Genomic DNA, 15344 nt, shown 5'->3' with positions numbered 1-15344 from the left:
ACCTAGAGACACTCTTGGGAAACGTACATACACATGGGAACACAGGACCCCTATTGACACATAGGTGCCCATGTTCAGACATCCTAGACTCCCATTTGGCATACTTGGCATATCGCTTTTCTCCCACGCTCAAATCTTTCCCTCTCTTTTCAAAAAGCGAGCTTGCATTTGGATTTGATGTTAAAAAAAAACCCTCAGGCCTGCCTCCTTTATTGACACAGCCTCCCTCCTCCCAGCCTTTGGCAACTTCCCGCTCTGGGCCTGGCTGGGTGTTTACAGAGTGGGGGAATATCTGGCACAAGGAGATGCTGAGGCGCCACCTGGTGGTTACACCTCACAACTGCGGCTCAGGTCCCCTATTCCCCCCTCACAGCTGAATCACCAAGAGCAAGCTTGGTCTTGTTAATCAGCCTAGCCCCTTCCCCATTCAGGAGCCCAGAACTCTCTGACCATCCCTCGCTGAAGTACAGAGCTCAGTTGGCCTTGTGTTATCAATCTTTCTGCAGGGTTTGACTCCCCCACCTCGAGAGGGTGGGCACTTCGAGAGCAGGGACCATAGGTGGTTGCCGCTTGCTCTGGGCCTTTCCCTTCTCTTATTACTTCCCCAGATGATCTCAGCCCCTCCCATGACTTTAAGACTCTACACTGACAACTCCCAAATCTGTCACTTGCCCAGACCCCTCTGAGCTCCAGACTGCAGGAAGCAGCTGACTCCACAAGCGGCACAAACTCACCATTTACCAAAATGAGCTTGTATTTTGCATTAACCTGTTTCCCAGTGTTCCCGGTGACAGTGAATGGCCCCATTATCCACTTAGTGGCCCAGATCAGGTATCCAGGAGGGCTCTTTATCCCTCCTCACTTCCAGTTAATCACCAAGCCCTATTAACTAACTCCTCCCTATATTTTCTCCATCTTCACTGCCACGGGCTTAGTTCAGACTTGGTACTTCCTCTCCGAGCTCCCTGCCTCAGTGGTCCACCTTGCAGCCAGTCATCTTTCAAAAATGCAAACTGGATCACATTCAGTCTGCTAAAAAAATCTCAGCATGATCCCACATTGAAGCTTCCAAGTGTGGCATGCCAGGACTTGGAGGATCTGGTCCATGCCCACTGGTCCGACCTCATCCCTCTTCACACTCTCTATTGTAGCAACAATGAGCTACTTGCAGTTCCGAAGCTCGCATGCCCTTATACCTGCTGTTCCTCTGCTTGTCTACCTGGCAAGCCTCTCCTCGCCCCCAGGTCTCAGAGTAAATGCTTCCTGGGCTCTCTCAGACTTATTCAGCCAGGCTGAGGGGCTCCTCATGCTCCAGCCATACTTTGCTCAGACCCCCATAGAAGCAACTGACGACCCCTCTAGGGGCTGATGCCTTGTCTGTTTCCTCTCTAGATTTTAAGCTGCCTGACGGCAGGGTCCGTCTTTTCATATTTTCCCCAGGGAATCCATGCTAAGAACATGACTTTCAGTACATCTAATAAATAATGTTCCTCTGTCTATGCATAGCCAACCAGAGAGAGGCACGCTGGACATGCTCAGTGAATGCTTGTTGGCTTGAGGGCCTAGGTAGAGTTGTCTGCCGAGTGTGGGCTCGGGGCTGGTCTGGCTCCGGTCTGACAGCTTTGGCTCAGGCCTGGTGAAGCACTGGGTGCTTGGCTCCAGTCTCCTGCTGAAGCTCTCAGGCCCCTTCCCCTTCTCACTTGGCATAGAACAGAGATGGACAGGGGCTCCTGGGTGGCTTGGTCGGTTAAGTGTCTTCCTTTAGCTTGGGTCATGATCCCAGGGTCCTGAGCTCGAGCCCCACAGCGAGACCCACATTGGGCTCCCAGCTCAGCGGGGAGCCTGCTTCTCCCTCTTCTTCTGCCGCTACCCCAGCTTGTGCTGTCAGATAAATAAAATCTTAAAACAAAAAACAAAAAACAGAGGTGAACAGCTGGTTGCCTAAAAGCCATGTTTGGCCTGGAGATGTTGTTGGGGTAGCAGTGATTTCATTAAAAAAACAATTACCAACATTCGAAATCAGATTTTGCATAAAAATGAGGGTCTCTGACTTGTCTATAACATTGGAGGGTGTGGCGGTACTACTTGGTGGCCCTCCATGTCAGAGCCCCAAAGCCGCACTAGGCCTGGCCTGCCTCAGCATGGGGGTTTGCCGTCCTGCTCTACAGGTGCAGGGTGTGGGCTGAGGAGTCAACGGCCTGCCCGGTCTTGGCTCTGGAATTACTAGCGCATCACCTTGAGCCAACCTAAGTGTCCTCACCTGCAAAATCAGGACAATGCCTGTGTCACAGCATTCTCGGGCAGGCTAAATGAAAGAACAGTTGTGAAATGTGCGTGGCAGGGCATGTGCTCAGCAAACGGTAGTTGCGAGCTGCTGGAGTCTGGAAGGAAGACAGAAGGTGCAGGACAGACCACACAAGGACCATCGTGTCACCAATGAACATTTATTGAGTGTCCGCATGTGCACAGCTTTGAACATGGCGATCACAGAACGCACTGGGGGAGGGAAGGGGGAATGGAAGCAAGGGATCAGGTTTGGGGGAGGGTCCCCCGGGGTTCGTAAGAAAGGTAGTCCCTGCTGGAGCCGCCAGTCGCGTCTCTCTGCAGAGAGGAATCATAAGCAGGGGTGGGAATTAAAGCCAGGCACCACGATGGCGATGGGGTGCAATCACTAGGGAAACATGCGGATTCTGGGGAAGTGTCCCTCCTGTTCCTGGCTCCAGTCAAGCCAGATGGCACTAGGGGGACAGGGATCAGATGCTCAGGTGTCCAAGCAGGGATAAGGACAGGCAAAATAAATAACCCCCCAACCCCCATCGTCACTCTTTTGCAACATGACACAAAAGCTTAGAGGTCAGGGCCTAAGGACCCCTGGGTCCCCTCAAGGAAGCTCAGGTGGAAGGGGGTTTCCCCACCCCCACACCAGGCCTGTCTGCCTCAGGATTCCCTGGAAGGATGGGGCAGTTCAGACCCTGGGTCACTGAATTTGATAGGAAGAACTATGATGTCAGCGGTCTGAGCGGTCTGCTTCCTGCCCAGGGGGCCAAGGACAAGAGCCAAATGGCCAATTTGAAGGACGTGGACCTGGGAGGCTAGAGGGGACACCACAGCCTAGGGGAGCCCACACCCTGGCCGGCAGGGCACATGGACTGAGGCAGCCAGCTCCTGCCAGCCCTATCCCACCCTGGGGCCTCCCTCCTGTGGAGGTGTCTGACAGAGGGCACAATGACACCCAGTGCCCCCCTCCCTGGGGGCTGCTTTAACCTTCCCCGGCCTGGCAGGGACAGCCACGTTGATTTCCAAGAAAATCCCTGCCCCCATGGGGGCCCGGGGGGCAGGACGCAGTTCCTTACACTTGAGGGGTGGGCACCGTGCCCTTGCCCTCAGAAAAGCCAGAAAGCTGGGGTGTTTGGGGGGGGAGTTGGGAGAGGGGGGTCCAGTTTGGGGGCTTCAGGGAAGATGCCTCCTCCCTCCTTCCCTCGCTGCCCACCCCCGGGTCTGTCCCCAGTGGACACCCGTTCAGGGCTCCGACAGGCACTGCTCCAGGGCAGCCATGCGGTAGTGGCTGGCCGTCTCCTCACCCGCCTGCAGCCGCATGGCCTCCCGGCACAGCCGGTTGGCCCGGGCCAGCTCCACCAGCACGCCCTGATAGGCGGCTACCATCTCGGGCTTGACGGAGCTGGGGCTGACGCTGCCGAGCAGCTGGAGCAGCTCCTGCGGCCAGCGCGAGCGCAGGGCGGCGGGGGCCAGCCAGGGCAGCAGCGGCACGCAGCCCGTGAAGGCCTGCATGCCCAGGAACCAGAGCTCCTGCAGGTCGGCCCAGATGCCCTCGTAGTCAGGGGACAGCACCAGCACTGCCTGGTCCGAGCCGGGCGTGGCCCGCGCCACGTGCGACTGTGACAGGAAGAGGATGGCTGCGGCGAAGAAGCCTCGGGAGGCCGGCGTTCCCTGAAGCGCTGGAAGGCAAGGGGGGAGAGGGCGCGTGAGGTCTGCGGGCCGGCTGCTCTCCCAGGCCCTCACTTTCCCCTCTTGTGCGGACACACTCCAGGAACCGAAGCATAGACTGCTATCAGCCTGCCTGGGCTCACACCCTACCCTCGACTTCACTGTGTGACCTTGGGTAATCCACTTTCCTGGCTCTCGTTTCCTGACTTGTAAAACAGGGCCAACAGTGCTAATCTTAGAAATCCGTTGTGAGAATTAAATGTAACCATCTTAGTACACTCAACCTCAGGGTCAGCCCTTCCTGCGGCCAGGGTAGCGACGGGAGCACCGCCAGGGCCTGGAGAGCTCCTGGCGAGGGCCGTCGCACCAATTTGATTCTTGGGCCAGAAGAGGGCGCCAGAGGGGGCCCAGGAGCTGGTGATGGGGCTGGACTTACCTGCCATGCAGGGGCTCACCCCTGTACTGCAGACCCTCTCGGGGGAGGCTGTCAGTTCAACCCGGTGGCATTTGTGGGTGAACAGCACGGGGGCTCTACTCAGGGGCTGAGGTGACGCAGCCTGGGACTGAGGGAGCTCAGGGCTAGAGCACAGGGGCAGCTCGGGGTCCACTAGGACATGCTCCCTTCGCACTGCCGGGGGGGACCCTGCTGGGATCCCCACACAGGGAACAGAGAGGCAGCTGAGGGTACAGGCTCGTGACGCCCTGTTCCCGGGCATCTGCTCAGCTCCTCCAACCTGACAGATGGGGCACAGGGAACAGGCGGGGACAGAGGGACCCGAGCAGACACCCACGGCCGAAGTGGGAGACTCGGAGGGCGGGCAGGGGCTGGAGGGGACACCCCTCCCCCTGCACACAGCCAGAGCGAGGCAGGGCTGTGGGGAAGGTCTGTGCAGAGCAGCACCAAAGTGCTGAAGCCTGTCACGAGGGAGGTGAGGCGTTGAGCAGAGAAAAACCTCAATGGGAGGAATCAGGTTTCTGACTCAAGGCCTGGGTGGGGGCGGCTCCACCTTGAAAACACTGGATTCAGACTCCTGGGCTGCTGGGAATTCCAGGTGCCTATGCCTGTGCCGCTGAGCAGGCCTGTACTTACACCCACCAGACCTTGCCTTAAAAGTCTTTAGAAGGAAGAGAATGTTATCATTTGGGGAAGAAGGGTGGGGTAGGGTGGGGGATGGAGACACACTTCAGAGATTTCCGCTCCACTGGAAAATTCTGTAAAAGCATTCCCTGAAAATGGGGACTTATGCCCGGAAGACAACAGGTCCACCCAGGTCTTCTGTCCCTATCCAGGAGGACGGGGTCCCGGGGCTTACCTGGAGAGGTGCTGAGGAGCCGGGCCATGAGAAGGCCCAGGGTGGCCACATTGGCAGCCAGAAGCAGCCTCCCCTGCTGCTGCACTAGCGCGGGCAGCGACGTCATCAGAGTGTTCATGAGCGATGTGAAGCAGGCATCTCGCCTGGGGACAAAGGGAGGGAAAGATGGCGGAAGGGGGGTTGATTGAGCTAGACCAAGGTCTGGGAACACCTGGGATGCTGGGCTCCCGGTTTCACCAGGCAGGGTTTGGCAAGAAACGAGGCAGCAGGGTTAGAGTTAACTTTGGGCCCATTCATGACCTCCGGGGAGCAGAGACTGGCTTAGGGCTGAACAGGTAGACATGCCCAGAAGGGTTCCAGACATGCCAAATCCTTGTGTGGGGTGGCTCCGTCTATTCTGAGAGCCTTTCATTCTAATACTAATAGGAACCCATGGGCACAGGGAAGCAAAGTCGAGATGGAGATCTGAGGCAAGTCTGAGTAGCCCCCCTTGCTTCCTCCAACCTCCTTCCCGGCCTCACTTGATCAGCCCTGGTGCGGTGACCACAAGGTTGAGGAAGATGTGACAGCAGGTCTGCAGGCCGATCTCCACACTGTCAGGCAGCACTGAGGTATCGTGGCCCGGGGATGTGAGTTCCCACTGCTGCAAGAAATACTTGCAGAGAAGTGAGGGGGCTCCCTCCTTGATCAGGATCTCCCGGGGCCCATCTTCGACAGTCAGGTGGCACCAGCCGGGCAGAAGGAGCCTGGGGGTGTGGAAGGAACAGATGTGTAAGGGGTAGGGACAGATGAAGGCACAAAGGATTCCCTTTTTTGGGGCATCCCACCTGAGAGAAATGAAAGCAGGGGAAAAGGACCCAGTCTTGTAGGTCCCGCAGAGAACGCACACGCTGTGGGGCTTCCCAGGCCTGGGCTCAAACTCGGGCTCTGCCATGTGGTGTGCGTGTGGGCCAGTTACTCTAACCTTAAGTCTCAGTTTGCTCATCCTGAGGACGCGGATGAGACTTCTGGCATACATTTGCTGTGTGGACCGAATGAGATTGTTTGGGTAAAGGATAGAGCAAAATGCCTGGCGTGTAGTAACTGCTTGATAGGCACAAGTTCTCTCTTTATAGACGAATGTGGGCTGGGCAGGTAAGACTTGGCTGAGCAGGAGTCCTGCGTGAACAAGCCCCCCCGAGAAAACCAGAAATAATCCTAAAGGAAATCTCATGCCCCAATCAGGAAGCCTGGCACAGACCAGTCTGGGGGGGGCAGGAGGTGTCCCCCTGTTACACTTTTCTTTAGAACAGTCTGGCTGGACAGACTCTAGCTACAAACTCACCGGAGAGCATCCCCTGGCCAGGTGGGCCCTGGGGTGGTGGGGGAGATGGCCAGGGTGGCCACCTGCTGGGAGAGGTCATTCGCCTCCTCGGCCTCCTCGTAGAGGGTCTTGGCATAGCGCACAAGGAAGGGCAGCAGCTGGCAGACCTCCTTGCGCAGGGATGAGGTCTCCTCGGCCAGCCAGGCCCCCAGGATCCGCACCGAAGCAAACACAAAGGGCTCCTTCTGCTTCTCTGTCCCCACCTGTTGCCATGGGACCCCCGTGAGATGGAGCAGGACCAGAGACCCTCCCCGGCCGGGACAGCATGCCAGCCAGCCTAGGAATAACACAACTGGAAGGGAATTCTGGCCTGTGAGCCCTTCAAAGGGAGGCCCTGTGTACCCCGCACCTGGCGCATGGTAAAGACACACCCAACAGGGGCCTGGCACAGAGCAGGCCCTCAGGGCATGTCTGCTGAGGGAACTGACTTCAGAGGACACGTCCCCACACTCACTGGGACTCGACTCAGCCCCCCCACCTCTAAAGTATCTCAAGGCTCGAAGGTAACTCACGGGTCCAAAGCTAACTGAATACTGCCCCTACAGCAGCTCTGACCTGGGAGGAGTTAGCCGAACTGCTCCAGAGGCCAGGAACCAGCAGCCCAGCTCCTCTGCCCGGCTCTGGTACCAGTCTGTACGGGCAGGTGCGTGAAACAATGCGAGAGGTTGAGCCGAACAGACTGCTTCGATCTGCTGTGCGTGTGTACTGGGGGGAGGGCTGTGAGTGGGAAGTCACTGTGTTGTGTGTGTGCGTGTGTGTGTACTGTGATGCGAGTGCACATATGGTGTGTGGTATGGTGCTTGTGTGGAGGCTCGGGGCGGGGGGAGGGAGAGGGAGGCTCGGCCACACTACTCCCGGGAGCACTAGAGGAGAAGCCCTCAGAGTGGGCATCCTGCCCTCTCCCGTTACACTGCCGTACTGCAGCACGTGTCCTCCCTTTGCCTTGCCTTCCGGCCCCCCGCCACTAGGCTCCCTCTGTGGGCCGCTGGACCCTCACCTGCTGCAGATAGTGGATGACAGCCCCGATGGCCTCCTTCATGATGCTCACGAGCTGCACCTTCTGCGGCTCCTTGAGCAGCGACTGCTCACAGCGGGTGCATTCCTGGATCCCCAACTCCATGAGGGCATAGCAGGCGGTCACCACATCCTCTTTTACTTCTGTGCCTGTCTCCTCTAGGGCCAGCCGGACCTCCACACACGCCAGATTCACCAGCAGGGCCAGGAACTTGCTCCCGGAGTTGCCCGCTGGGATCCAGTCGGAGCCACAGGCGTGTGCCAGGCGGGCTGCCAGCTTTAGTGCGGGGTTGCGCTGCCAGGAGCTCAGCTTGCTGCCCAGGATGCGTGCCAGCCCGGCCTGCAGATCCCGGAGGCATTCAGAGGGCACGGTTGTCGGGGGCAGGAAGAGGGGCAACAGCTGGCAGAGCTCAAACTTGCTGGCATCCTCGGCTTTCTGGAAATCTTCACTGAGGCCCCGCAACACGGCCAGGAGGTCAGGCTCCGCCTCCTTCCAGCACTGGGTCTCAGCAGCAGCCAGCAGCCCCACTAGAAGTGCCAGGGCCTGGTCAAAGCCATAGCCGTGCCCCAGGTATGCTTGACACAGGGCAGACACAGTGCCACCAGCAATGAGGTGCCGGGGCCCACGGGGTGTGCCTGCCACAGCTGTCAGGCACTGGTAGGTGTCATCGATCATGGAACGGCGAGCAGCATCATCCGGATCCCCCCGGGCAGTGAGGAAGGTGCTAAGGATGGGGATCTTGTTCAGGACCTGGGGATGGGCAGCCAGTTCAGGGTCACTGCAGAAGCAGGCTAGTAGGGCCACACCCAGGGCTCGGAGAACATGGTCGGGGCAGCCATCTGGCGCCTCCTTGGTGGTCAGGAGACGATTGGGGAAGGTGAAGCCTACAGCATCGAAGATCCGCCGCCGAGTTTTGGCATCGATGTCACCTGCTTTGACTGCCTTCGTCACCTAAGGGGGGTATGTGCTATCAGCAGGATAAAAGGAAGACTGCCCCCTGCCCCCTGGGGTGCTGACCATTAGCAAGATTAGGTCATGTAAGGGGTCTCAATCTGGGGCCTAGAGATCATTTCATCCAGCTCCTTCCCTCCCCTGGGAGGTGGTTGGTTGTGACCTCTGGGATCCCTCCTCTGTGATTATCTCCACAGAAGGGAGGTCCAATCCTCCTCAACTACTCTCCCGCTGTTTCATCACCTGGTCATTTGGGGAGTTCTTCCTGATACCTACTCTAGATGCCGACAACGTGAGTTGGGTTTAGAGCTCAGTTTAAAATCTCCCATGGATTGAGGGTCTCTCCCTAATTGCTCCTCCCAGAGAAGCCTCTGATCCATTCCCGCCACCTTCTCAGGGGAAATGGCTCCTGTGTCTCGCCACTCTGCCTGTCAAAACATTTCCCCTTACATTTCACCTCAACACCTCCTCTGCTGCAGTGTGAGCCCTTGACTCTGGAGCCTTCTCCCTGTTGCCATGGCAAACAAGCAGCGACTGTACTCCCTCCTCCCTTCACCCCCCACACATCAACCCCCCCCCTTCCCAGCACTGCAGCTCCTGCTCTGCTGGCCCCAGCTTGGTTCCTCCAACAGGGCTAAGCCCCAAACCAGCATCCTCACCCTCAACCTACGTACTGCCGTCCCGGCCATCCCCTGAGACCCCTTCCCAGTGACTTCGAGTTCTGCTACTCTCTCCACCCCCAGAGTAACCATCCCCAGCCCTCCAGTACTCTGCAGTAGTTACTACCTGCTGCTGTCACCCTATGAGTCAGCTCCCATCTGCTGCGGGACGCCCCAGAGAGCGGACCCAGGCAGCCTCCTCCAAGGCTCCTAGGGCCCTGAGCCTTACTCACCCCCATTCTCCCCTTTGCCCCCATACTCAGGGGAGCAAAAAGAGTCCAAAGGTAGGCATCTGGGGCCTTCTTTGGTGCCTCCAGGAATGCCAGCACCAGCTATGTATCCCTTGGGGACTTTATGTTCCCATTCCTAGGGGGCCCAACCACCCAGCCCTTCCCACCTCCCAATTTTCAGGCAGTTCCTTACTAGCAGCAGGGCTGCAAACTGCTCGCTGTCATTCTTGGCCTCACGGAGGGCTCCCAGGTAGCGCTCCAGGGTGGGGTTTCGGCTCTCTGCCTGGTTCAGAGCTGGCTCGCAATCCGAGGCCATGATGCCCGCCTTGCCCAACTGTGAACACAAGAGGGACTGAGCATCCCTCTGCAGAGGAGGGGTGGGGGTGGGAGTGGAGGATGGAGGGAGGGATTAGCACAGAGGGAGGGATCAGGAGGGATGGGTTGCACAAGACTGACCTCCCTTGTGGCAGCCCCGTAAAGGCACTGGACCCTCGAGTCCTTAGGGATGAAGAAGGGACCCTGGTCCAAGGTCACCTCCAGAAAGCGGGAAGGAAGGACCATGCACCCCGCTGCTCAGCTGGACAGCTCTCCTTACCAATTTCCCAGGAGTGGGAGGGGGCTGGCCCCACTGCTCAGCTGCCCCCTGGCACCAGAGGCCTGGTTTTATCTCCCTCCACCCAGGCACACCAGGAGGGAGTGGTGAGGACAGACAGGCAGGAATGGAGACATACATGGGTGAAGTTCGATTATCCGGACTCAGGCTGACATGAGGGAAGAGGGCATCCTAGGTTTCCCTTCCCCTCCCTTCTCCAGAACAGGCAGAAGACAAGCTTCAGCAGAAGTGAGGATGCAGGGCGCTGACCAGGGAAGGCTTGGAGACCCCTCTGGGGACCCCACCCCTCCAGCCAGGGCTCTCAGCCGCCCCCGCAGGCTCCTTGCCTCCTCTCCTTTCCCTCCCTCGGGCAGAAGCTGCAGCAGCAGCCGCCGCCGAAGCAGCAGCAGAATTAACCCTTTGCGTTCCCTCTCCTCGCCCTCCCCGCCCCGCTACCAGCCTGTGGATGCCGGCAGGGGCTGGAGAAGCAAGAAGGGGTCCCGGGTAGCTCCCAGGACAACGGAGAATCCAAAAGCCGGATAATCGAAGCGGGGCTGCTGAGATGGGGAGATGAGAAGGGGAAGAGGGTTCCTGGCGGTCACCACCTGTCCCGCCGCAGCCAGGTCACAACACGACATTGATGAAGTCACGACAGGGCGGCGATGAGATCACACTTCACGATGGCGCGGTGATGTCACGGAGAGATCACGGTAAAATCACGACATGGACAGCCCCCAAAGATGACAGGGCAAATTAAAAAATATATATATAGGTATATATTGAAAAGGGCTGTGACAAAATGGAGTCTCGACAGGGCACGGTGATGTCGCGATATGGCGCGATGGAGTCGCGATAGGGTCCCCGGGGTGTGTCGGCGTCGATCAGCGCCAGCTCGGCGAGGCCCCGGCTGGGATGTAGGGGGGGGGGCCTGAAGGGGGCTGAGCTCACCAGGCTGCGGCCCCGAGCGGCGAAATCTTCTCCGAGCGCGATGCTCCGGGAGCCTGGGGCCGCTGCTCACGCCGCTTTGCCCACTCCCGGCTCCAGGCGGCTGCAACTCCACCCCCACCCCCGCAGCGCTCTTGACCAATCGGCGGCGGCTTCACTCCGGGCTCTGGCCAATGGCACGCCTGGGCGCTAAGCCGTAGGGGGTGCTGCCGTTGCCGCCATCTTGCTTGTGGGTATTGCCAGAGTCTGGGGCCTGGGGCTCGCGGAGGGCAGGCGAAAGAGCAGACTTCCTGTGGAGAGTGGGAGGCGACAGCCTGGGGGCCCAGGTTCTTTCGCTCGTGCGTAGTTCTGTTCCTCAGCACTGCCCCTCCTTCCCCTCGGGCTCGCGGCAGGAATTGAGCTTCCGGGGAGGCGGGGGGGCTCAGGAGGGCTGGTTAGCGTGAAGAGTGTGTTTCCGGGTTGAGCCCGGGAGGTGGGAGGAGGCGGCGTTTCCGGCCGCGGTCGCTGTCCTGGGAGGCTGAGGCGAGAGGGAGCTGTCCGGGTGGGGAGCCCGCACTACCTTCTTCCTTTTCCTCCTCCTCCGGGTGAGGGGAGCGAAGGCTGGGGCCCCGACCCCATGGACCGGGAGGAGGCGGAGGCCGCCGAGAGTCGGGGCCCCGCTGTGTGGCCCTGAGCCCCGGTAGGTGGCCGGGGGCGGCTGGCTGCCAGGCCGAGGACCACGAGCTCAGGGGAGGGGCAAGCGGGACGGGCTATTTCTGAGGGTGCGCTGGCCGGGTGTTGGGACCCGGAGGTGGCGCTCCTGGCCCGGCTAGGGCAGCCAGCTGCTTCTGGCTTTTTGCAGGTGCGGAGCTCGAATCCCAGGCTGAACCTCGTTTATTTTGGGCCCGGGCCTGGTCATGCAGCATCCTCCATCCCTTGACAGACTGACCGGGCTCGGGGCGCCGCTGTCCTTCCTCCCTAGACTTCTGCAGCCTCGCCCTTAGCTGCTGTCTCTTGTGTTTGGTCTCCCCACCAAGATAGAAAGTTGATGCAGAATGAGGGGGGCGGGGCTGAGCACGATGTGTAAATTACCCTGCGAAACCTGCCTTATTCCGGATTTAGAAATTTATTCCCCACGGAGGGGTTCTGTGGTGTCTGCAGTGAGCACAAAGGTGAAACGAAGGAAGTCAAAAGAGAACCTCAGGCGGTTCTAGGAAAGCTTTTCCTTCTCTCGCCTCCTGGTGCTTGTGCTCAACCGACCATAGATGCAGTTAGCGAAGAGAATTAGCTGACTGTCCTTGTGCTTTCTTCTGTGATTAACAGACTGGGAGCTAGGAACAAATTGGGAAGACGACCTCCCAGAACAATCTGTTCATTTTTCCAGCTATTTGGAAAACAATGTCTGCAAATATAAGCAAAGTTATTCATGGCAGTCTGTTCTGTAACTTTCCCAAATATCTTGAGACTTTTTTTTTTAAGAGCTTTATTCTTGATTACTCATTGCAGCTGAATAGGCTGTTGCAGACTTGCTGTGTCGTTGTTCAAACATATCTTATCGCTGTGTACATAAATGGAGTTCCACGTATGTAGCTGACAGACTGAACTATGATACATCCCCCATCAACCTGAAGTATTAAGTAAACATTACCCCCTGCTCTGTCTGAACAGCTGCTGCAACAGAGAGTGCTTTTTTTTCGGGTGTACTTGTAACGCCCTAAATGCCAAAACTATTGCAAGCTTTTCTAGACTTTAGTTTGTCAAGTGTTGTGGGGGTGTGTGTTCTCTCCCTGGGTTTTTACCCTTTGATTCTATAACAGACCCTTTGGATCTTGGTGATGTGTTGTTCTTGCCTCTGGTCAGCAAGGCTTTGACGACCCTAGCAGTGATTTGTGCCCTTAGGCAATTGTAGATTTATTTCAGAGGCATGGCTTGTTGGGAGTTCACATGAAAAGAGCTCTGCTTCTCTCTTATGCATGGCTTGTAAGACATTGCACTTCTAATCAGCTTGCTAATTCAATGGTGTTTATTACTCCCATTTTCAAAACCTATTCATTTCTTTTATGCTTCTGTCGCCCACCTGTCACGCTATTGATGACAGGTGTTGAGTCACTTTCAGTTTAAAATCCTTTTGTGGTAGGCAGAAATGTGTTGGGTAAGATCCGCACACACACACACACACACACACACACGAACACTCGCTGTTCCATCTTGGGAGGCTAGAGAAGTTGCTGGATAGACTTTCTAACTTGGGCTCCATTTCATAATCTCTTGAGCATGTCACTGGCCCACACATCTTTCAGCTTCCTGCTCCCTAGTATACAACTTCAAAACTACTAGAAATCAGAATGGATGGAAGTGAATGAGAAAGAGTTCCTTCAGATGCTTGAGGCTCAGTGAAAGCCTTTTCTTGGGTGGGCTGTACCTCAGTTTTGCATCTGTGTGTGCCTGTATCTATTTCCTGGTATTAGTCAATATTGATATCCAACCCATGTGATGTCAATCTCCTCGTATGCTGGCTGCGGTTGGGGGTTGGAGTCATTTGCCACATGTGGGTGACAGGTGCACATTTAGGACAGAAGAATTTTAATTGCTTCTTCAGAACTCAACCAACCCTCATGATATTGCCAAGATTTATATAATAATTTATACAATGTAGGGAAGTTGTATAAGAGAGATGAAACAGATGAAAATAATTTTTTCTCTGGAAGGAACCTAAATTATCCAGCTCCTAGATTCCAAAGTAGCCAGCATAATGTCTAGCACATAATAAGGGCTGTGCAAATATTTGTTGAGTGTATCTGTGAATTCGAGTCAGGAATTGCAAATGATTCTAGCGATCAGGAAGGTGACGTCGAAGTGTTACTTAGATTTTTAAGATCATAGTGGTGGGGCAGTAGTAAACTGGAGAGCGCATGTGTTTCCTAAAGATAGTCACATGAAAAAAATTTTTTTTAAAGATTTTATTTATTTATTCGACAGAGATAGAGACAGCCAGTGAGAGAGGGAACACAAGCAGGGGGAGTGGGAGAGGAAGAAGCAGGCTCATAGCAGAGGAGCCTGATGTGGGGCTCGATCCCATAACGCCAGGATCACGCCCTGAGCCGAAGGCAGACGCTTAACCACTGTGCCACCCAGGCGCCCCACATGAAAAATTTTTTTAAAGCACAGCTAGACAAAACTCTCAGGTGCTCACCTCTGGTCGTCCAACCTCATCATAGGTAAGAGTGTTTGGTCAAAGTCACAAAGCTATTAGTAGCCGAACTGGAACTCAAGCTCAGTTCTTCCTTTCTTTGGGCTGGTGCTTTTTTCCATTCTTCCACACAGGTGATTTACTGTTAGCTTAGAAAATAATAGAATGTAAAGTCTTTCAGTTTTACAGTGGGTTCATTTCATATCCCTTGCTATGTTTTTATCCTGATAATTATAGGCTTTGTCAAGGCTCAGGTTTAAATTTTACGGGCAGGTATGAGCAGTGAAAGACAAACTTGAAATTTCTCTTCCCCCTAATCTGTCACATTCTCTAGCACTCTACATTTCCAGGAATCAACTATTAATTACTTGGCATATAATTTCTTCCCTTTTTGTCTTTATAGTGAACTGGTTCCGCCTGTCTGGAAGGCCATGGAGAAGAGGCTGGGAGTCAAGCCAAGCCCTGCTTCCTGGATTTTTTTTGGATCTTGTTGGCAGATATCCACGAAATGGTTGAGAAGCCTGTACCTGTTTTATACTTGCTTCTGCTTCAGTGCTCTGTGGTTGTCAACAGGTACCATTTTCTTTATAGATTTAAGATATAAAGGGCACTCTGTGTGAGTCAGTTCATATTAAAGACTAGTAGGAGGCAGAAAAGTAATCTGCTCATTGACAGAAATGGTCATCCTTTTGTGTTTTAAGATTTTATTTATTTATTTGTCAGAGAGAGAGCGAGCGAGCACACAAGCAGGGGGAGTGGAAGGCAGAGGGAGAAGCAGGCTCCCTGCTGAGCAAGGAGCCCAATGTGGGGCTCCATGTGGGGCTCAATCTCAGGACCCCAGGATCATGACGTGAGCCAAAAGCAGATGCTTAACCGAGTGAGCCACCCAGGCGTCCCAGTGGTCATCCTTTTGGTGGACACTTAGTTTGTTGGGTTTATTTGTTTTGGAAACACAATTAAAATTGGGTTCTTTTTTGTAAAAGGGGATTGGCACGATCATTTGAAGATTTGGTGGAGATGTAATGAAAAGAAAAACATTTGAAAATTGGAAAGACCTGGGTCCTGGAGCTGGATGTTTTTACTTAATAACTATGAAACCTTGAGCAAGTTACCTTTTGTCTGTGAGGAAGGATAAGATTTGCCTTACAGCTTGATATGAGAG

At 55.6% G+C, this 15344-nt stretch overlaps 2 protein-coding genes across 6 annotated transcripts in view; one reads left to right on the top strand and one right to left on the bottom strand.

The window, feature by feature from the left end:
* Positions 1 to 2430: 2430 nt before the first annotated feature.
* NCDN (neurochondrin) lies at positions 2431 to 11346 on the bottom strand. 3 transcript variants are annotated; one of them, XM_002917131.4, is made up of 8 exons: positions 11017 to 11346; positions 10674 to 10741; positions 9670 to 9810; positions 7619 to 8587; positions 6583 to 6824; positions 5780 to 6004; positions 5259 to 5401; positions 2431 to 3956 (listed from the first exon to the last, which is right to left on the bottom strand). In XM_002917131.4, the coding sequence occupies exons 2-8, from the start codon at positions 10704 to 10706 to the stop codon at positions 3520 to 3522; spliced, it is 2190 nt and encodes a 729-aa protein (XP_002917177.3). In that variant the 5' UTR covers positions 10707 to 10741; positions 11017 to 11346; the 3' UTR covers positions 2431 to 3519. The 3 variants fall into 3 exon arrangements, with proteins under 3 accessions (XP_002917177.3, XP_002917176.2, XP_019652953.2); XM_002917130.4 differs by having other exon boundaries at positions 10674 to 11346; XM_019797394.2 differs by lacking the exon at positions 10674 to 10741.
* KIAA0319L (KIAA0319 like) overlaps positions 11239 to 15344 on the top strand; it is a 90719-nt gene continuing 86613 nt past the window's right edge. The window contains exons 1-2 of one of the 3 annotated variants that reach the window (XM_019797396.2): positions 11239 to 11351; positions 14586 to 14755. In XM_019797396.2, coding sequence (XP_019652955.1) covers positions 14614 to 14755 — 142 coding nt within the window. In that variant the 5' untranslated portion in view covers positions 11239 to 11351; positions 14586 to 14613. Of the gene's footprint in view, positions 11352 to 11460; positions 11693 to 14585; positions 14756 to 15344 lie in introns of those variants that run through there. The other 2 variants (XR_004622325.1, XM_002917132.4) reach the window with 2 other exon arrangements.

Source organism: Ailuropoda melanoleuca, chromosome 2, assembly GCF_002007445.2.
Source record: "Ailuropoda melanoleuca isolate Jingjing chromosome 2, ASM200744v2, whole genome shotgun sequence".
Classification (NCBI taxonomy): domain Eukaryota; kingdom Metazoa; phylum Chordata; class Mammalia; order Carnivora; family Ursidae; genus Ailuropoda; species Ailuropoda melanoleuca.
This window is presented reverse-complemented; position numbering and strand designations above follow the sequence as displayed.

Bases quoted from the DNA above. Each gene is read 5' to 3' on its own strand.
- NCDN (XM_002917130.4), bottom strand. From the start codon at position 10,706: ATGTCGTGTTGTGACCTGGCTGCGGCGGGACAG. The intron at 6,825-7,618 runs GTGAGGGTCCAG...CCATGGCAACAG, and splicing joins TCATCCACTATCTGCAGCAG to GTGGGGACAGAGAAGCAGAA. The intron at 6,005-6,582 runs GTGAGTTTGTAG...CCACACCCCCAG, and splicing joins TGGCCAGGGGATGCTCTCCG to GCTCCTTCTGCCCGGCTGGT.